The sequence below is a fragment of the Athene cunicularia genome, unplaced genomic scaffold (genome assembly GCF_003259725.1).
Source record: "Athene cunicularia isolate RWA unplaced genomic scaffold, athCun1 SCF_1, whole genome shotgun sequence".
Lineage (NCBI taxonomy): Eukaryota > Metazoa > Chordata > Aves > Strigiformes > Strigidae > Athene > Athene cunicularia.
Window position 1 is genome coordinate 2,605,571 of NW_020799155.1, and position 22,133 is coordinate 2,627,703.

The 22,133-nt window shown below is 37.0% G+C and overlaps 1 protein-coding gene across 1 annotated transcript in view; it reads left to right on the plus strand.

Moving 5' to 3' along the window:
- The window catches only part of TTC29 (tetratricopeptide repeat domain 29), a 136,014-nt gene that overhangs the window by 76,936 nt on the left and 36,945 nt on the right, over positions 1–22,133 (plus strand). Inside the window, exons 8-9 of the mRNA XM_026867005.1 lie at positions 5,105–5,228; positions 9,916–10,147. Coding sequence (XP_026722806.1) covers positions 5,105–5,228; positions 9,916–10,147 — 356 coding nt within the window. The remainder of the gene's footprint in view (positions 1–5,104; positions 5,229–9,915; positions 10,148–22,133) is intronic.

The following is a 22,133-nucleotide window of genomic DNA, read 5'->3' on the forward strand; positions in this document are numbered from 1 at the left end:
GGGGAGACACCAATCCATAAACCCCATTTATTTATTGTTTTAAGTAGAAATGGATACCATCCTTGATTAATTTTAGTGTATCACAAGCAGCAAAAAAAATGGAGTAGGCTGTAAACTATCTCTGACATGAGAAAATAGTCTAAGCAATATTTGAATTAAGTGTTGAGGAAGCTGGCCAAAGCAAGGCTTCTTTCGATTATCTTTGAAGGGCTGTGGCAACTAGAAGAGTTCCTAAGGATTGGAGGGTTACAGACATCTCCTCTGTCTTCAAGAGAGAGGATCCAGGAAACTTCAGGCTGCTCACCCAGACTCCAATCCCTGAGAAGGTGATGGAGCAAATAATTCCAGAAGCCATCTCCAAACTTGTTATAGACAAGAGGATGATTGGATTTAAGACAGAGAAATCATGCTTCACCAACCCAATAGCATTCTAGGATAAAGTGACTGGCCTGGTGGATGAAGGAAGAGCTGTGGATGTTGTTTCTGTCAATTTGAGCAAGGCTTCTCGCACTGACCCTCGTAACATCTTCATATACAAACTGATAGAATATGAGATAGAAGATAAACAGACGGTGAGGCAGACTGAAACCTAGCCGAGCTCCTGGCCTCAAAGGGTTGTAAGCAGCAGCATGAAGCCCACTGGGAAGCCAGTCCCTGGTGGTATCCTCAGGGATCAATACTGGCACCAAGACTGACTGATATCTTCGTTAATGACCTGGATGGTGTGACCAAGCGCCCCCTCAGCATGTTTGCCAGAAACACAAAAGCAGGAGGAATGGTTGATCCGGCAGGTAGGTGTTTGTGCTGCCAGTCAGAGGAGCCTCAGCAGGCTGGAGCAAAGGGCCGACGGCAGTCTCGTGAAGTTCAGGGAAGGGAAATGCCAAGTCCTGCACGTGGGGTCGCACAAGCCCAGGCACCGGCCCAGGCTGCGGGCTGACTGGGTGGAAAGGAGCGTGGCAGAGAAGGACCTGGGTTTCCCGGTGGACAAGTTGCCTGTGAGACAGCAATGCACACTGGTGGCAAAGGTGACCAGCGGGATCCTGGGCTGCATTAGGCAGAGCGTTGTGAGCAGGTCGAGGGAGGTGAGGTCCTTTGCCTCTCCTCAGCACTGGTGAGGTCACGCCAGGAGTGCTGTGTCCCATTCTGGGCTCCCCAGTACAAGAGACATAGTGGAGTGAGTCCAGGGAAGGGCTGCAAAGATGTCTGAGGGACGGGGAGCATGTGTCCTAGGAGGAGAGGCTGAGGGAGGTGGGATGTTGAGACCACAGAAGAGAAGGCCCAGGGGGGATCTTATCAGTACCTCTTAGGCAACAGTAAAGAGGAAGGAGCCAGGCTCTTCTCAGTGGTGGTCAGTGACAGGACAGGAGGCAATGGGCAAAATACATGATATTCCATTTCAACACAAGAATAATTAAAAAATACTGTGAGGTTGAATGCTGGAAAAGGTTGTAGAGTCTCCATCCTTCAAAAGTCACTCAAAACTCTGCTGGACACCGGCCTCCTCTAGTTGACCCTGCTCTGAGCAAGGCAGGTGGAGATTATCTCCAGAGATCCCTTCCAAACTTAACAATACTGTGATTCTGTGCTCTTTGTCTTAAACAGTTTTTCTAGCCAAATTCCCTCTTGCCATGTAATGCTCTATAATAGAGTACTTTGTGTAACCCACTATGGTGGATATTTCAGACAAACGTACTTTTCAAAATTCAGTAACAGAATTTTCCATGAACAGAATCCTGCTGGTGCATCTCTAGTGGCTCTTCCTTGGAGGGAGGAGGAGAGGGAATAGAAAAATGGTTTGAAACAAACAATGTCAAGAGAGACATTAAAAAAAACCAAACCAAACCAAAACAAAACCCAAAACATTGTAAGTTTCTTTTTACTCCCAGACCAAACTTTTGGATATTTCTGGCAAGCCTGTTCAGACAACACTGGATAAATGCATGAATAATTACTGTGTGTGACAGAATCTCCATACTCGGCTTGATCACTTTTTCTTTATTTTTATTTTTACCTGATCTAGGCTAGACTCATGCAAACTAGTTTAAATTTGATTGATAATATCTTTGCAAAGAAAAAATTACTGTTTCCCTAAAATAATGCATTATAATCATAATGTCTGTGAGAGTTTGCACTTATTGCCTTGTGACAGGTTGAGGAAAATGGCTGAGCCCTCCCAAATTGCTCAGGACTTGTCTATGGCCTTGGAATTCTTTGTGAAATCTTTGCTGCAGATGTTTCCACAGACCACGGGAAACTGAAAATCTCTATCATGTGCATTTAGGCATGTCATTTTGCAGGGGAAAACCTGACATAATAGCATCATGTGCTTGAGTTATTCTGCCAGTGTCCACCATGGTAATGACTTCTTGTGGACACATGATTTATACATTCAATTCAATCACATGAGCGATCCTATAAAAGGTGCATATTTTCATAAAAGTCTAATAGGGGTAAAAATCTCATAGGGCATTTTAGCATGAAACTGGAAAACGAGTTGCTGTAGATATGTAATCTCTTCTGCTGAAGTCATCATAACTGTTCTGTGGGATCATGAATGACTATATCTTTAGGAAATTACATTTTATGCATTTACAATGGTGATGTCTAAGGAGATAGAAAGTATATGGCTGTATAAAATAACATGTAGATTTTTGAAGGAACTATAAAATATTAGCCCTTTGAGTAGGAAAGACCTGTTTATCATGTTATCAGGTCTTGTGTAGGATAAAGTGTTTCAGTAATCCTTCTAGCATACTTTAAATATCTCAAGCTGTAGTGCTTTTAAAAGTACTTCCTTTGAAAAATTGTTAAACTGTACCAACTGATTGCTAGTTGGCATAAGTGAAGTTCTAACAGTAAGAAATATCTTTCTGATATGTATCAAATTGATTTCTGTTTGCTTGAAAGAGGTTATATGCCCTAGCAGTTTTCATATTTTCTATATGTGGAGCAGAGGGTTTTATGTGAAACATAAAAAATGGCCAAAAATACATCAAAACATTTCTATTAATTCATGAAATTAAGAAAACCTTTTTACATTTTCTCCTGTCACTGATTCCATTTGCTTTATTACTTTCAGCCTCTAGCCCACAAACTTGGTGGCACAATCAACAAACCCCTTAGTGGCTGTTTCATCTCTGCTCTATTTGATTTCTCCACTCTGAGTAAATGATTAAGTTTTCATGCATTGGTTCAACCAAAATCTATGTTCACTCAACCACATCCTTTATTGATTACTTCTACTGCAAACAGTAGGCCAAGTGTGATATACATAATTGGACAGTTGTCAGGGGATGTGGGTGTTAACAGTCCTGTTTTCCCAATTGGAAACTGGAATCACCTTGATACACAAATATTCTGCACTGTTTCATTCTCATTCCTTGGACCGAAGAGTCCTTTTCCTCAGAATATATGTTTTTAACTCTCAAAGGTCTGGTTGAATGGATTTAATGATTATACCATATAATATGCTCTTCAAGTTGCACCTGTGCACTGCATATAGAAAACTAGAAAAACTGGAATTAATATTTGTCTAACACTTTAACCTTGTCCTTTAACTTATATAAATCATATGCTGCATTTCTGTGGGGAAACATTTTATTTCCTCTTCTTAGGAAATGAAATAGGTTTAAAAAAATGTATTTCTAATTCTAAAATTTAGAAGCCTTTTGACATTTGGCAAATATTTACAGTATAGTATATTTAATATTCTCATGATGTGAAAATACTTAAATTAGGAAACTTTAGTAGATCCAACTCTGCGTGACAACTAAGCTTTACAGTAGCATATACTCAAACATTTCAAACATGTTAGTTTGCAGTGTTTTAGCATCCTTTCGTAGCAATTTAGCTCACCTCAGTCACATGCAGATAGTCACTGAAATATTGTAAATTTGCAGCCATGCTTTGCTATGTTTCCTGTTCCGTGGCACATGCTTCCCTTTTATAATTACTCTGACAGTATAAGACAGGGAATTGCAGACTTCTGCCAGATTTTGAAAGCACATATCCCTAATACAGTTTATAATAAAAACCATAATGTAAATAAACCCCAGTCAGTCATTTGCTGCAGGAATATAACTTGACGGTGTTTTTAAAATGGTGAGAAAACGAATCACAATTCTTTATCACTTTCAGGAACTTCTATTTCTGTGAGTTTCTTAATTAAGACTGGATTACCTGTCTTGCTTGGTGGCTTGACATTTAGCATGCTACACTCCTACATTAGTGACTCAAGTTCATGGCTAATATTGAGGTCAGCTGCAGTAGCACTTCAGCCTTAAAGGGAAAAAGAGCACAGTGCCTGACTCACAAGCAAAGCGAGATGTCTATCTCATATCTTGTAATCCTTCTGCAGAGATCTTATATTGTTAATATGACTGGCTTTATTAAAAAAAGGAAATCTGCAAATGTTATTGTCAAAGTACATTAGCCAATTTTCAACTTCGATTCAGCTGTGACCTCGGGTTGCTCTGATCTCCCTGGGATTTGGGGGGTGACACCTGCAATCCTCAGTTTATAGGTTTGCCTGTATGACTCCAGCAACCTTTGATCCACCCAGCCAAAGTGCAGTATTACGCTCAGGGAAAGGCTGTCATTCCCAGAAGTAAGAGACAGCGTTGTTATGGAGCTGCTGCTACTGCACCACCAGGGTTCTAGAGTAAGGAATGACAGGAGCACAAAAAGTCTTACTTGAAAACTAGTCTTCTAACCTCCTTCCTCTATTTTGTCAGGATGTGAGTCCAGATGTATTGACAATCTTATCAGCTGCTCAGTAGAAAAAATATCAAAATACTGGAAACTCCAAATACCCTGTAAAATTGTCACCTGCATTTTCATTTTTGGCTTTAAAATATGACACAATAGTCTGAAAAAGAATTTTGGTTTATTTCACTCAAAGGATCCAGTTCTGCCCTCAGAGGTTCTGCGTGGACTAGTCTGGTCTCAACACAGGTAGTGCCTAGACAGCAGTTTTGGAAATAAAGTCCAGTCATGGATGAGTCATCACAAAGTAAAGTTACTTCAGAACAGGGGGATAGATCTTCAGCATTTGGAGAAGCCATCTGAGTGAATATTTAATTTTGTTCTTGTCCTTTGCTTTCAGTCAGGGAAAAGCAGCTGAAACTATGAAGTACTTGGGAGAGTTTATGAAGGTTGCTGAGAACACTCATCTAAGCCAAAGCCTGGTGGATGCATGTGTATTGCTTGGGAATATTTATAATGAAAGAGTAAGTACTGGTTGTAGTAATGATGTCAAACAATTATTTTTGACTCATGGTAAAAATCTGGGTTTGCGTTTGAGGTGACACAGAAGGATTTGATCCAGATATTTTATCTCATAAGAGTTACCAAAGGAGAAGATACTGTGTGACTAAATAAAATGTGCCTTAAGTTTTTGGGAAAGGTGAAAATTTCACATCATATTTAACACACAGGTTTTGTTCCAGAAAGGGTGGATAAAACCTCCAAATTCAGATCATAACAAACTTGTGAAAAATCTGCATCCAAATTACTGTTGGGGCCACATATGTCCATAAAGAGTCATCAATTAACACAAATGAAATTTTATTGTACTATACACTTAAATTCACACTTTTTTTTAAATGAATGTATACTATATTGCATACTAATAAACAATTTTTAATCTTATCTTGATTTCTTACATTCTCTCAGGAAAATTTATGAAACGGGTGCTAACAACAAATAGTTTGACAAAGTTCTGAGTTGGTAGTGGGAGGGATTTCTCTTCTATATGCCTCCATCCATCCTGGTGGCTTTGATTTGGCCTGTTTAAATCGATAGATTGGCAATGACAGACGATATTAAGATGGATGTAACTAAGAAACTCTTTTTATCATAGTTTCTCTCTTTTGAAGTGCTTCTTTCTGCCCCATGCCCCAGTCTCTGAATTGCTCCTCTAGGGTGGCCCTAGAGTTGTTCTGTCGGGTGCCTGTCTGGGTAACGATTTCCATGCTTACTCTGTCCCTTATGGTATCTAGAGATGCAGCTCTTGCACTAGCACTTGGTTTTGAAATCAGAAGTGTTAAAAACATTGAAAAAGTGAAAGATTCATGTTGAGCCCTTTAACACCTATTTTAGAGCAGAAATGCTACACAAAATTATTTACATATAATAAGTAATAAAATGAATTCATTCTGCAGACTGGACAATGTAGAAATTAGGAAGCACTTTCAATATGAACAAAGTAGAAATAGAAATACCCCTTCAAAATGACCCTTTCTAGCTTCTGTTACCCGTTTTTTTTTCCAGAAATTATTTTCTATTGGTAATATATTGAACAGGCTACTTGCCCTTTTTCACTTACACTACCCCCAAATGCGTTGGTTTTTGTTTGGTTTTTTTTTTTTCCCCCTGGATTACTCTTACAGAGAACTCCCACTATGAAAGTTGCTGGCCTGTTTTTGCTTCATAAACAATACATTTTCTCAATCTGTAATCTAAATTAGTCTGAGAGTTTTGTATTTACAATATGTTCTTAGCATAAATGCCAAATTTCCCCTTGAAAACTAAGTGTTAAAGTCTTTGAGAACTGGCTGAAGTAACTTTAAAATGGATCTGAAACTTAGAAGTAGGGTGATGTGACACTGTGTTAAATTATTTTACTCCAAATTTTTAAAAGATTAACTAAATTCTGTTTAACTATTTCTATAATTCTACTATTTCTGCCACCATTACTAATAATCGGTTCAATGAGAACTAATATTTTAAGAATTAGAGAGTTAAATTTATACAATCTCTAAATTCTCTTTCTCAGCTCAGAATCTGCTGCCTTGAACTGGGGTAGTGGTGTAAGAAGGAAAGAAATGTAGCGACTTAACTTTATTAACTTAGATAAAATATGTAATTTAAACATACTAAAAGAAAACATCTCTTAAAGTTTTACAATTCCCTATAGTATTTTTACTGCAAGATCAACAATGGTTATCAAAACCAAGTCTAAATTAACATTTCCTCTCTTGGATCACTGCCTGCTTGGTGCCTGCTGTCATCGCCAGTATTCTCCAAGTCATTATTAGGGTATTTTTATTCAACTCTGCACTTCCCCTGGTGATACAATTTGTGGTAGTCCTGTCCTTCTCACCAAATTAAAGATATCTCTATTTATATCCAGATCTATCCTCGGGGACCTTTAGTAAACCAGGGATATAACTTTTTCTGTTCTTTCCAAAGTGACTTTGACCAAATTTACTTTGCTCTGTCCACGCTGTTGCTGTATCTTTACAGTTCTGTCATCTCACTATTCCATCACTATCACTGCCTTTCTTTAATGCTGTACACTCAGTCCCTGCTTTCTAGGCATGATAGTTTCACACATATGTTTCTTGTTTCTTAAAATGCTTGGGTTTATGTTATGCGTGAGTATTAGGTCTAATTTCTCCAATTTTTTTAAGCAGGTTGCTTACATAACATGCAAACTCCGATGGAGTTAGCGTGACATACTCTGTCATTTCTTATTTCACTTTTCTCAAGTTTCTTTGTCTGATTTGCTGTATTCCTCTCACTAATTGCATCACTTAGCCTATTACAGTTCTCATGAGTATGGCAGGTAAGTGTTTCTAATTTTTATGTTATCCTACTGCTTTATCATTCTTTATTCATTGCTGTGTCCTCATAGGCTGAATTCTACTCTCCTGCTGTATTAAACAAAGCCTAAACACTACCTGAATTTCTATTAGTCTTTTCTCCTTTTTTAGTTAGAGGCACATTTTGGCAGTTACACAAATTTTGATCCTCAAAAGTGGTATCAGGTGCAACCGATATCAGTTGCAGTCTCTCCTCCTGGTCTCTATACTCTACGCAGAAGGGGATTTCAGTCTTACTAAATCTGAGCCAAGAGCAAACCTAAGCTGAGAGCAAAAGGTTACCACAGCTCTGAAAATGTTTTCAGTCAGGAAGTCTGGGCCATCAAGGCAGCCGAATTCCATACCAATGGAAGAAATGGAAGGCATCTTCCAGGGAGCAGGCAGGCTATAATTAGTGTTAATGATAGACGTATAGAAACTGCCACAAGAATTTTGTCTTATCTCTGACAGTATCCAGAACTAATTCCTTCAGAGTAAGATAAAGGATGAACAGTTCCATAATGACTTGCTCCCTTTTTTGCTGTGTCTTGTTTGTTGTTTTGTTTTGTTTTGGTTTTTTTTTAAAAAGGATGTCCAACTTTCTCCTTAGTAGGCTTGTGATCAAAATTGCCACCATAAATGATCCATTAAGAGGAGAGAGATATCTGTAATTATTTTTAAATTTCTTGCTCTTCAGTTATATACCATTCATACCTATTCTTCTGTTGGAGTTGGTAGCAATTTTCAGTCTATTCCTGGTTTATATTTGCTGTTTGGCATATATTTACTTTGTCTAGTTTTATTAATATGTTTATTTACATGGATTGTATCTACTCTAGCTTTATCCACTGCATTTCTGATGCACCCTAATATTTTGTTTGACCTTACTAGGTGTTAGAGCTGGTTTGCATTTAAGAGAAGCCACTTCATAGCTGTCCATGTTATTTCAAGAACACCTGCCTGAGCCAATTAGAACCCCCTAAAATATGCAAATAGTTCAGGCAGTATGAATTACCTCTTATTTTCTAAAGGATCGATTTCATTTGCTATCACATAAACAGATAGTATTATGAGGTGCCTCTGAAATTCCTCAAAGTCTTGCAAAAACCTTCCTTTTTTACCTTTTCTGACAATCTTGGCAAAATTGTCATCTGATTCTTTTTCTATAATTATTCAACATTAGATAAGGCTGATACTAGAGCCTAAAGTTATTGCACACTGCCACATACAATACCAACACCAAACATGCTACCTTTCAAGACTGAATTATACAATCTAGTTTTAATGAGAGGTGTAATTTATTTCCCAGCAATTCAATCTCTTTGTCTTTAGATTTCTTCAAATCTTTTATTTATGCTCTGTTTAGGTCTGATGATATGCCAGTTTTTAAATTAGAAGCTTGCTTCTGTAACTCTTCTTTTGAATCCATCTCTGATGGTAACTCAAAGTAGCTCCATGCTAAAGAAGAAATATGCAAAAGATGAAGAAGTATACCAAGAAATATTTTCGCTTTTCAGCAGTATCCTTCAGCCTATCATGATTTTCCTTAGTTTTCTCTTTATTCCTCCTTGGTCAAGAAGTTGAGGAGTTTTCTTTCTGTATCTCACATAAAAATAGTTCTTGTTATCATTTCTAAAATTCCTGTTAATGTGTTAACTGCTGTAGTTTATACTTTTTACTGGATTCATGAATTTTGGATTTCTGTATTCTGCAGGATGAAGAGATAAATTATTTGGGTTTTCTATTTAGCAACAGTTGGCTTATATTTCTCCTACTGTTTTTGGAATATATTTCTCCTACTTTTTTTTTTTTCAGTTATGAATATCCTTGGGTTTTAGTATGCCCCTTCTTTCCCCACAAATCTGTGAATTTTAATTTATGTTCTTTTCTGTGCTTTAGGTCCGTCATTTCATTATCCTCTTTTTTTCCATTTTTAAGATTTCTCTTCTAAAATGTAGTGTCACAATGGTAAATTAGGACCTTTCCTCCCAGAGAGATGTTAAACTTAATGAAAGCATAACAGTAATTTCTAAATGTCCTGGCTGGAATCCTTAGCATTGATATACTTAGATTTGCATGTTCAAAATACAGACAACCACAAAACAGTTCAGTTCCTGAAACAGATATGAACAGTGTTATCTGGATTTTAGAGGTTAGGGAACAGCAAGGGAGAGTGATTTGCCTAATATCATGCCATGAGTCATTCTGTGGGCTGGCCTCTCCGCTGCAACATCTCTGAGGTGCCAGAGGAGCAGTCTCTAATGTCAAGGTAAAATTCAGATGACATAAATAGTTTTTACAGTTCTTTTATTTTTTTTCTCTTCTTTACTAGGGGAAATATAGTGAAGCTTTGGAATATTTCAGTCAAGCTTCTGAGGCAGCAAAAGCTTTAAATAATTTGCCCTTAGTGGATGAAACAAAGACTTATTGTGGCATTGCAAAGGCTCATAAACTGATGGTGGCATTTAACAGCCACATAGAAGCAGAAGATCCCGTCAGCCTCAAGTACCTGCTGGCATGGAAGGAAAACAGAAGTGACATGTGCACTGACCCTCTTACAGTCGGTAAGACATTGGTTATGAAACACATTAGTGCTGTATTGTCCTCAATGGTTAAGTCATTTTTCTTGTAGAGTTTTATTAAATTATTTCCTGTGTTTAATCCTTGTACTGAATGGAAGTTAGATTTGCTCCTTTGTGTGCTTATTTTAAAGGCTGAATTAAATAGGTTTAAATACAGTATAGCAATATATAGAAGTAGTTGCTATGGATGGTAACTTTTTTCAGTGCTGTTTTTTTAAACATCACAGTTATGGGCAAACAGTAATGTATTTGTTTAGTTAAATTTCTTTTTCTTTTATTTTTTAAAGAAAAAAAAATCTTCGTTTGCAGTCAGTTTTTCAAGTGCATCCAAAAATAAGTTCCTCGTTACTAAAAGTAAAAAGTAATTTCTGCTTGACATAGTGAACATAGTTCTGTATTCAGAAGAACATGCTGGTTTATTTTTGGCATCCTTATATTTGACATTGGAGGGAAAGAGAAAAAAAAGCAACTCTGATTTTTTTCACTGTGTTTTCTTGTCTCAAAGAGTAGAGTAGACTTTCTGTAGAGTAGGCCTCTTTCTTCATGGACTAATTCTTTACTTTTTTCTCCCTGTGCAATACGTTAATACAAACCAAACTGAATTATGCATTATCTCCAAGTATTTATAGTATTAAACAGTATTGTACTGTGGAAGGAAAAAGGGATAGGTCTGCTTTACCTTACAACTTTTCTTTCTGCATCCCCATGGAGAGTGTGAATCTGGAGTACAGTGGGAATAAATGACAGCTGAGCATAATACAGAGTTTCAGAGTGTCCAAATTCTCTGTTATCATACTCTCAAACTGCTTGTCTGCTATTTTCTTGTGTATCTTTTTCTTTCATAGACCTGCAACAATTAAGTATAACTTCAATTGTGAATTTTATATAAAATAAGTGATTAATAGCCTGGTGATTTAAGATGTTAGTGGTTTAACAGGAGCCAGGATACCAGAGACAACACTGGAAGCAACTGAGAGTTGTGGAACAAGGACATTCATTGGCATACTGAAGAAATAACAAATTAGATAGCACTCTGTTTAGAGTTCCAGTGATGATGGTAGCAGAGTTCTTTCTCCACAATAATGTGTTTCTGATTTGTGCCTCTATAAGTGAATATCCAGCACACTCACAGATTTTGTTGGCTGGCAGAGTTAATTGGATGAATGTTTCCTGCAGAGGGTGATAGTAAGTTTCTAGACCTGTAGTGCAGATGTCAAGAATTCCAACAGAGATGGTCAAAGCAGAAGCAATTTTATATGCATTTCATATAAGGATCATTAGCTATAGCTGATGTAAATAGGACGCCAACAAAAATCAACAATGACAACAGCAAAAAAAAACAGGTGCCTCAAAGAGATGGGATGATCTTTGTATCTTCAACATGTGTTTAACTTCTTGCACCTAAGGAGGTTCTCTGTTCAACTTTTATACATTGTCTTCTTCAGCCAGTTGTGAAACTCATTTATATCCTGAAATGATATGTGCTCCTTTTAAGCCTGAGCTTTATGCTTCTCTTTAACATTACTTCAGGGATAAAAAAGAGTATGATTAGAAAAGTCCTTTCTGTCCTAGCAAGCATGGTACCAGAAACAAGTTTTGCCTACTGATATTCTCTTCCTTCTGTATTTCTGCCTAGTTTACCCTCTGTTACTTTCAGTATTACAGTTTTCATTTTAGTTCCAGTTAACTCCAGGAACCCTGTGGCTACTGCATATTTAGCAGCTCTTCCAGTTCAATACCATTCTTCTCATTAGTGCTCCAAGCTTACTCTCATGATACCCAGATTACATCCAGGAAAACATAGTGTCATACTGTCAGCACAATCTGTAACATTCTTTATGTTTTCTGTGCCAAATCTCTCGTTAGTACTGGCATTACATTTTTAATATCTTTGTCTGGCAAAACATGACCTGGCACCAATTCAATATTAGGATTCACTGGCTTTGAGTTTCAGGTACAGCCTTTATCCTACCTTCCAGGAGAATGTCTGTACATCCTATGATGAACTCATCACTTTGGAAATTCCTGCTGTGATAATAGAACAGTATTTCTAGCTCTTTCAAACAGCTCAACATCGATAATATACTAGATTTTTCTCAGTCTTTTTGAGGATAAAACAGCTAAAGACACGATACAATGGTAGTTCTTAATCCACAGGGGAATTTAATGAAAGAAAGAAGGAAGATAGTAAGTTTTTATTTCTAGCTGTTCTGACTGAATAATTTTTCTGTGACAAAAAAATGAGAGTAGTTTCTGTATTCTTAGGCAAAATAAATACTTGGGCTAGTGGAGGAACAATGACATTTAAATTCAAGTACTGCCATAAAGCTTATGTCTTTCAACCAAGGCTTATTTTCTAAATCAATCATTTCAATAACCAGGCAGGAAGAACCATTAATTACTCAATTTACCTCAACATTTATTAATAAAATTGATGTTTTGTCCGAAATTGTCATGGACAAAAGAGATGGGATTATCAGAAAATGGTGTTTATAAATGCAAAGGAGAATGTGTTTCTATCTGCTGCATTTGACTCAGTCACCTGACTTAATTTACAACAGAGTTATTTATGCTGTTGTGAGATGCCACTTCAAGAACAAATACATTTTCATTGATCTTTTTATGTTTAGTCAAACGTATAAAAAATAATTATCAGCGGAATCAGTAGGCAAAAAAGCTTGTGAATCCATGTTATAACCTAAAAAGGAACCCACTGCATGACAAACATTGTCTGATGAGAGAGTATTTCATAAGTCTTTAAATACATAATCTCCTGATTTGTCACCTTCTAGAAAGGAGAAGAATAATTAAAGGTGGCGAAGGCAGGAAAATTTTGGGGCAGATTTTAGTTATTGATTACATGAAATGCTGACCAAGATTTGTGTTTTCTGTGAGTCTGGCAACTCAGTCCAGGTCATTGCATCTGGCAGAGCTGTGCCTCCGCAAGAGACCTTGGATGCTTGAAATCACCTAAACACTTTTAAGAGTGGACTTAAAACATATTGTTTTCCTCATACTAAAAAGTTTTCAGTTGTTTTCTCAAGAGATGTTATGTGCTTTTGACCACAAATTAGATTTACATTTCGTGACTTCAGAGAACTTTTCAAAATTGACACATTTTACCATAGATTTTCTATGTTTGTTCTGTTGGGGTTTTTTATAACAACTAAAAATGCAGCATAAATTATTTTCTTACCCACATCATCAGTTGTGAAATCTTATGATCAATGAAATTGTCTTGTACCATTAACTTCCAGATGATCAGGTCTATTTCTAGCATTCCACACCTGAGCAGCTTTCACTATGATTTAAAATGCATGCACCAGCTAAAACTATGGATTGGAAAATACAATCCAATGAGCTTTTGTTCTTACTCCCAAATATGTAGTCCCTCCATATTCTTCCTCCAGCTCCCTTTCATAGATTTATGGAATGATACGTTCCATAATGTGAATGTGTCCTTTTTGTTGTGTAAAATGTTAAATTGTCATCTTAGCAATTCACATTTTTAAAAGCTCTTTAAGATGTTTTATATTTTTCTGTAAAAGATGCGGCTAGCTCAAAATTGTTAATGTGTCGAAGAACAGGTATCTTACCAGGTACATTTTAGATTGAGCTTGTGTGTAACTTTGTCATTCATTAATAAAAGGATTATCCCTGAAGAATGGTGAAGTCAGAAGTGAGATATGAGATCAAAGATTACACTAAACAAATTCCGTTAACATTTCTCTACTGTGACTTACTATAGCCATGTAATTTATGGACCATTTTGGTAATAGTGTCCAACAGTAGAACAGTCTGCTTCATAACGTAATAAACTGCTTTTTTACTGTCTCTTCTTTCTGAAGTGCAGGAAAACTTCTAACATTACAAATCTTGTCTTTCCTCCATTAATAAATTATGTTAGTTACCTCAAATGCATGCTAAATAAAACTGTTATGCCGTGGCACTGGACCCAAAATTCTTGCCTGTACTTTAGCAAATCAAAACCAATCTTCATCAGGAATGTGCATTGTAAATTATACTTTGTATTTGCCCAGTAAATATTCATCAGTAGTAGCATATTTTTTGATCTGAGAACATTTAAGAGAAAGAAAAGATATGATCAAAACTACAAAAATAGCTAGTCTTTGTACCTTACACAGATACATATCCATAAAATAGTTCTTACATGATGTAGGTAGAAAGGTAGAGGCTTGTGTTAGCAGGTTCTTTCACTGCATATTTCATATCTAAAGCTCTGTCATAGTTTTTCATGTATCATGATACTGATGTGGGACTACCAGAGCTGAGCACATGCACGTGCTCCCTCAAAGCCACTGTTTGTGTGTCTGTTTTATTATTTGGCTCATTTATTTAGTAAGTTTTATTCTGCAGTTAACATTTGCAGAAAGCAAATATATAGGCTTATATAGTGACTGAAATTAGCATGTAGTCTTATTATTTTCTTTTAACATGTTTTTTCTTAATAGTACGTTTCTGGGTTTTGTAACTAACTTGTTCAGTAAAGATAATTAAATGTAAATGTTGTCAGTGACAAAGTAGCTAGACTGAATTTGAACAAGTCAAATTTTCTTCCCAGTCCATGCTGTAAGAAGATGGGAATGATTCAGACCGTTGTCTGGGGAGGTGGAGAGCGTGCCCATGCCTCCTCCCTCTCAGCAGTCTTACCTGTGCAAGAGTCTGGAGATAGGGTCTGTAATGGACTCTGCTTCAAGCTCTATATGCTTATGATTTATCTCAATAGCAAGTTATGCAAACTGAGTGTTTATTGCATTTTTTTAGAATGTATGGTTAATATGACCAAAGATAATGAGACATAGAAATTATTTTAGAGAGAGATTTTGGTGTTTTCTCAGAAAATACAACTGAACATGAAATAAGGGAACTACATAATTGTTCATGCTGTTAAATAAGAACTATGATTTTAAATTACGGAAAAGGTATGTGACCAAGCGCATACAGACTCAAGGCTGTCCCTGTGCCAAAGGCACAAAAGCTCTCTTCTTAATAAGCATGTTTCAGAAGTAGCTGGAATGCTTCTGTGTCCCCTACTGAAAATCACAGGATGGCTTCTGTACATTTTTGTGGGGTTTATCAAATAGAATAATTTTCTCACTTCTGGAAAAGTACAGTGGCTAGAAATGCCAAAATAAATACATTTAGGAAAATAATTACCGGAAAAATAAAACTTTAGAGGCGCTTCTGTCATTATTTGTTTTTCCCTAAAATTTTCTAAACTTGTACTGTCTCTTCTTATTCACATCACTTACCACTCATCAGTTGCTGAATTTTCGTTTATCTCACTTTCAAGTTTTTAAAAATCTGATATTTTTTGTACTACTGTAGCTTTGATATTAATGCAAAATACCTTAAGTAAATGTTGAAAACTAGCATTCTTACATATAGATGTTGATGACATGGAACAGGTGTGTTTCAGAAAATCTGCTTATGTGGTTCCTATATCTTATGTTATTTAATATTAATTGGGGTTTGGGTTTAAGTATTTGATTAAATCTGCTTAATGATATACTCGATATTTTTAGACAGTGAGAGTGATTATTGCTTGGACTATAGAAAGAATCAAGTGTGAAGAGAAGAACTGAGGGTTACAGGGAAGTTTTTTGGTACATTGTGATCAGTGGCCAGATGCACCAGATTCTCAGTGAAGAGTCTGAGAACAGCATTTAAACATCTGTGTCCATTTTGTCATTACTACAGTAGCTTGTTCTGTTTTCTGCTGATGACTGAGTTTGTCTGGAAAAACATGACAGGGGAGTGCTGATATTCAGTGTTCTTATGCTTTCTATGAATGCACTATCTAGTGTTTTCTTTCCTGTGATTTCTTTTTAAATACTACCTTAAATAATTGGGAGTTGCTAGACAGGATCAGATCTAGGCCAAGTATGTGAATTGGCAGTACCAGGTTTGAGAGGAAGGTTCACAGAATATTTTAATGTTTAACCATGGAATACTGTGTTAGGAGAAATTGCTTCATAGTCTTTGCCAAGACTTGGAAGTTCTTGCATGTCTAAGTAGTGTTATAACTTCAAAGAGTTCACCATCATCCTGCCTAATGTGATTGTGAGTGTTCTTGTCATCTATAGTTATATAAAAGCATCTTAACCAGAGGAGAATTTGGATCTCATCTAGATTTTTCTTCAGTCTGATACTTTCTATGGAAACATCTAAATCTCGCCATGCATTTGCTTTAGACACATCCTGTGCTAAACATTGTTGGCATCCAGCTGTGTTTTCTCAGACAAGCTTTCTAGATCAGGAGAAAATGGTTCCCTAAATAAGGTGAATTGTTCTTTCTTGTGGAAAAAAAAAGTTGGAAGTGGTGTTCAAACTACAGTATATTGTCAGACCCTTTAGTGTAGCTTTATGCACTGAACTAGTGTAGCTTTGTGCACTGCACTGTCAGTACTTCTACCAAAAGTGGAGTTTCTTACCAGCTTAAAAAGTGAAAATTCTCAGGGCAGAAGCTCAGTCTTGCTCTGATTCTGTAGGACATTTGAATGGTGCAAAAGAAATTGAAGCTCTTGCCCAACCACACTAGGTCACTTCTGGAGAAGTCCTTGATTTAGAGGCACCTAGAAGTTTTCGGTTTGCCTGCAGACTGGAGCATGAGAAATGCATTAACAAAGAGAAAGTCATAAAGCAGAACAGCTGACAGCTGATGTGCTCTGGCAGTCCCCTGATGGTTTCAGGGCCAAAGGACGAATAACCAGTTGGCATACTTTGAAGTGGCCCTAGGGCTTCTCCACATGTGCCCATCACAAGCCCCTTTCCTTTGCTGCATACACGAGCCGAGATGTCTCTGGTGGTTTTATGCTCTTGTTCTCAAAAGGGAAAATTGATCCTCAGAAATAACCAAAGAGCAGACTTTTATGTTTTTGTTTAATATTGAGAAGGTTGTTGTCATTTAGACTTCATAAAGAACCTGTTACTGGTGCTGTCTGCAAACATGCCAACTGAGAGAGATTGACCTCAGGCCAACATGAAAACAGTTCTCTGCTGCAAACCCTTCTTTACCAAAAACTCCCCAACAATCTTTGGACACAGAAAATCAAAGCCAAGACAAAGAAACTGTATTCAGTGCATATTTTCTGTAACAGAACCCTTAGGTCATCTCAGGAGTCACAGTCAGTGTATCAAACACCTTCCTTTTCCTTGGTCTCCCAAGCCAGCTTTCTTTTCTGCATCTTTGAGGGTTTTGTTTCTGAGATGCCTTCCCCTGGCTAGACATATCGGTTTATGTTCCTCTTTTGTTTAAGTAACACATTACTGGTTGTATTAAGATTCTGTGGTCTGAACATAGTCAAGATTTAAATGATTTACATTTGGAATCAGCCAACCTAATTTAAAAAGTGAAGTGTCATACTTCCACAAGTAATGTATTTATGAAACCATATTTCTTTTGCCCAAAAATCTACCTCTCTTTTTATTCTTTTCTGTAATCATCAAGAATATTTTGTGAATTTTTTGAACGGTTTCTAAAATAGTTATTTTATTTTTGTTTCTCCTTCTTTCCTGTCTGTTCTGTGCCCTAATCTTTTGTTTTCTCTCTCATTCTTCACTTTTATACTGCAAGTTATTCTCCCTCAGTTTTTGGCCCCACACCTTCATTCCAAACCCCCGTTTTATGTATGTTTCCAGTCAGTGTTTAAGGAGCATTGATCAGTTATCTCTCTACCCAGTAGCTAGCATCTCAATCTGTACCTTATTAGGTATACCTTTTGTGCTTGTAGTAGAATCATTAGGGGTTTTTTAAGAGTGGTGTTTCAGTTTTTTCATACTTTTTAGCACTGTTCTTCATGCTCTGTGTTTTTATTATGTTGTGATCAGAGAATACACCGGAAAGAATCACACTTCATATTGAGTATCTCTATGAGTTGGTTAATAGAATATTGTGAAGTATCAAAATAGCCTTTAAAGAGATCTTAATCACCTGTGTGAATGGATTGACTAAGTTTAAGTATACAACTAGGTGATTAATTAGCTGGAAGATCCAAATGCATGCTTAAATAGATGACCGTGCCCCCAGGCTCATCCACTTGTTTCTTACTCCCTCGGTTAAGCATTCAATATTATCTGTAATACAGAATATTCCCATTTAAGGGCTCATACAAGTCTTACCACAGAGCCAAGTAATTATACAGTATTTTCCATAGTGTGTCATAAAAGTACATAATTTTGAACATGTAGCTACTGTCCTATAATACTGCCAATAATAAGTATCAGAGTAATTGATCAGGGGAGGCCGATTTGAAATTGTTCTGAAGCAAACGTTTTTGTCATATTTTTTCCATTATTGCTACAGTATTTTAATACAATTCATTTTCCTAAACATTCTGACATATTTTTTAATTTTTGAGTTGTAGCTGCTACGGATGTTTGTCAAACACAATGCAGCTGGTGTCAGCTCCTGTGGGGAATTAAGCTTCTGCAGCAGTTTTTGAAATGGGAACTGCAAGTGCCCAGCACCTCTCATATCTAAACCTTTCACTTATTCATGTGATAATGGTAATGTCTGTGAAAGCTGATACTCAAACCGTGTGGGTTTTGTGAAGTTGTATTTCATACTGTCTGATATTTACAGATCACGTGAACATAGACATGGAGCTGTCTGATTGTGTCTATGCATCTAAGTGCTGGTACTGTGCATTCAACTCATTGCTGATATGAAACTGAACCAGAAAAATGGAGGATGAGTAATGCCATTGCTCAGGCCATGTTGTGCACACCAGGAATTTGAGGAATAGGAACTCCAGATCATGTTCCAGCGGCAGGTGTCAAGGAAAATCGGAATGTTATAGTTGGTAGGCACCAAGAGGGAAGGGGTATATGCATGCTGCATGGTAGTTCTGGGTATCCATTGATTCCTCATTCTGGATGCAGCACTTGCAGCCCTCTGTTTACTTTTCACTTTTGCTCTCCTGGTGTAAAATGTCATTTCAGGGTGCTGTAGGGCCCAGTTCTTAGACTCCAGAACCTTTCAATCTGCTGAACAGCATCTTGAGATGTGTAGTTCCCCAAGAGTGAGCTTATCCTCACTGGTACCTTTAGCTCAGTTTTAAGAATACTATTAAAGCAAATGATATTTCATTTTGTTGATATTCATACAAGCATGCACACTTATGCTGCAGTAAGAAGAGAATGGAGATGAAACATTGACAATTTTAAGCATTAGGAAATCAACTGATATATTGGAGAATAACTGGGTTTGTTCTTGTCATCTATTATATATCTTGAAATGGCTCACTGTTTACATAGGGGAAAGCAATACTTCAGTTTCTGTATTAAAACTGTTACTAATGACTGCAACAAGTTAGCTGTGATTACCAGAAAAAGATTGTTTGGTCTAATGACTGAAATTTGATTTAGATACATTTAATTTGGTTTTAGTTCAAAACAAAATATTTCTTTCTCTCACATACTTTAAGTTTTAATGATTGTGCTGCAATTATATTAGCTGTTTGGAAGGTGGATGTGCATGTGAAGTATATGAACATACAGAGAGATAAATTGTATGGCAAAGAGAGGAAAATGCTGCAAATATGCTAAAAATTGTGGACCACATACTACTTTTTGTTATAGGCATAAAATCTTGTTGGTTTGAGGGGTGTTGCACAAGGGTAACTATGAGCAGAATTTGTCCCTTTTATCTGAGATGCATTATCAAAAACTTCTAGGTAATCAGAGGTTCAAATAACTGGGGGAACTGCTAGGTATGATATTCCCTAGATAAGAGGGAGGTTCTGGTTGAAGGTATTCTAATAAATATATTTTAGTATCTTATATTTTGTATTTCTAAAAAAGTGTTGCTTGATCGTCTGTGTTGAGAAGCACTGGAAAATATAATCATAGTTGTAGTTTGTTTAAGGAATGATCGTGCAACTAAAATCCAGAAGATGCAGGAAGAGTTCTAATATGTTCATAGGAAAATACGGGGTTAAAGTGGACTATATTTTAAGCAGTGTTCAGTTGACTTGCTGTGTGGGGAGAGACTGAGCAGTCCTGGCTAATGACTTGTAGGTACTGAATCCTCAGGTCTCTCAGGTGGTTTCACTCGACCAGTTTCAGCAGAATGATGAAAAGGTTGAGATAAAATAAACTGACAGTTGCTACTCATCGCAGGCAGCAAGCTGTACCCTGGCAGATGAGACCCTGGGAGCCCTCTTTTTTAAACAAAGGCTTTCACTGCAGTGAGCAATGAACTCCACACAAAAAGGGAAAAGGAGAGAGAGATTGGCAGCTGGTGACCGACAGGAGGAGGGAAAGGAGGGAAACTGAGAAACACAGCAATTGTTGGCTAATTAGAAGCCATTCCCACCTACTTAATACCAACCCATTAAGCAGAAAACACTTTTCATCTTGCTCTCGCTGCTACACATGACATTATACTCCAATCAATACCCTCCCACTGGCTGCCCCACTGCCCACAAATGAATACATTGCAGTTCAAGAATGCAGTAATTGAGTTGGGGCAGTGAAACTGCAGTTCACAGTCAAGATTTTTCTCTGAAGATACTAATGTAGTGTTTGTGATGCTTGGATAAAGAAATCAAATCCCTATATTGACAGCTGTCAACAATTGGCAAATGGATGAAGTCAGTGATGAATCCATTTTAACTTTGATTCAAGAGACAATGTGTTTATTTTCAGAGTGGGTTTTTTTTTCCCATTTGAGTAAGAGATCTAGGGGTTCTGCACCCAGATGTTTAGATTTTGCAGGGCATTTTGAATTCCGATCCTCAGTTATACCTACAGAATACATATATATATGCGCACATGCAGCATTACATCTCTGTATCAATACATCTCGCAGCCTTCCCAGCTTCCTGGAAGGTTTAGAAGCAGCCCTCACCTTTCAAAAGCATTTACAGCTGCTTGCTTTTGTCTGTTTGTTTTATAGGCTACATATATTTGGGCTTTTTTGTTTGTTTGTTTAATTTCATTTGAAGTCCTACTGTGATTTTTAGGGATTACCTTAAAATGTGCAGTTTGGTCCCCAATAGCACATTGTGCAGCAGATCCAGGATCTTGCATTTTGATCATTAGGATCTTACAATTAAGTTCTACATTTAGATTCTTGCAACATTTTTTTTTTTCATATTAAATCCCTTGTTCCCTGAGCCATCTGGAGTTAGCAATACTATGCACAATCTGCAGCATAAAGTAATACTGTGCAGACTGCAGTATAATTCCTTCTTCATGCCAGTTTTATCAACACAGAATCAAAGCGGCAGGACACTGTTACTCTCCCTACTTGGTTAGACTGAAGAAGACATCAGTGTAAGTCCTTTGGCAATGCTGAAAGGAGGTTCCATCGCAACACATGACATCTCTCCATCCCTTTCAGTTCCACAGCAAATTGAGTATCAGTTCAGGAGCATAGATTCCTTACAGTGCAAGTTTGAAACCATCTTTTTGATGCTGATAAATTGTGTACCATGACATCTGATATTTGCAGAAAGAGACTACCATCGTGCATGCTATTCATTGTCATAATAATATTGTGGCATTTGCAGTATGGCATTTCTTCAGACACTGTTTGCTAAAGTACTCACATACATATTTGTATAATGTGCTGTTAAGTCGCCTGGCTGAGCCTTGAACCCTTGAGTTAGGTATTCTGTGTGTACAAGAAGTTAGTCTACTATTCAGGGCTCTCGCCATTTAACAGCATCTATACCCGGGTAGGAACAATTAAAGCTGATTATAGTCAATAAGGCTGACACAGTAGCAAATGTTCTGCATCTTCTGAAATTGTAAGCCAAATAACAACAAACTGCTACTTCATTGCCTCTTTCCTGTTATATTTTAAGCTTATTAGTATAATTATAATTACTTTTCACTCAATTCATTTGTGTCCAAATACGGTAAAGCACCTTTCAGCCACCCTCTTTGTGTATGCTCCCTGGGTTTCTTCCGATACATGTTAATGACAACCTTAGAAAAA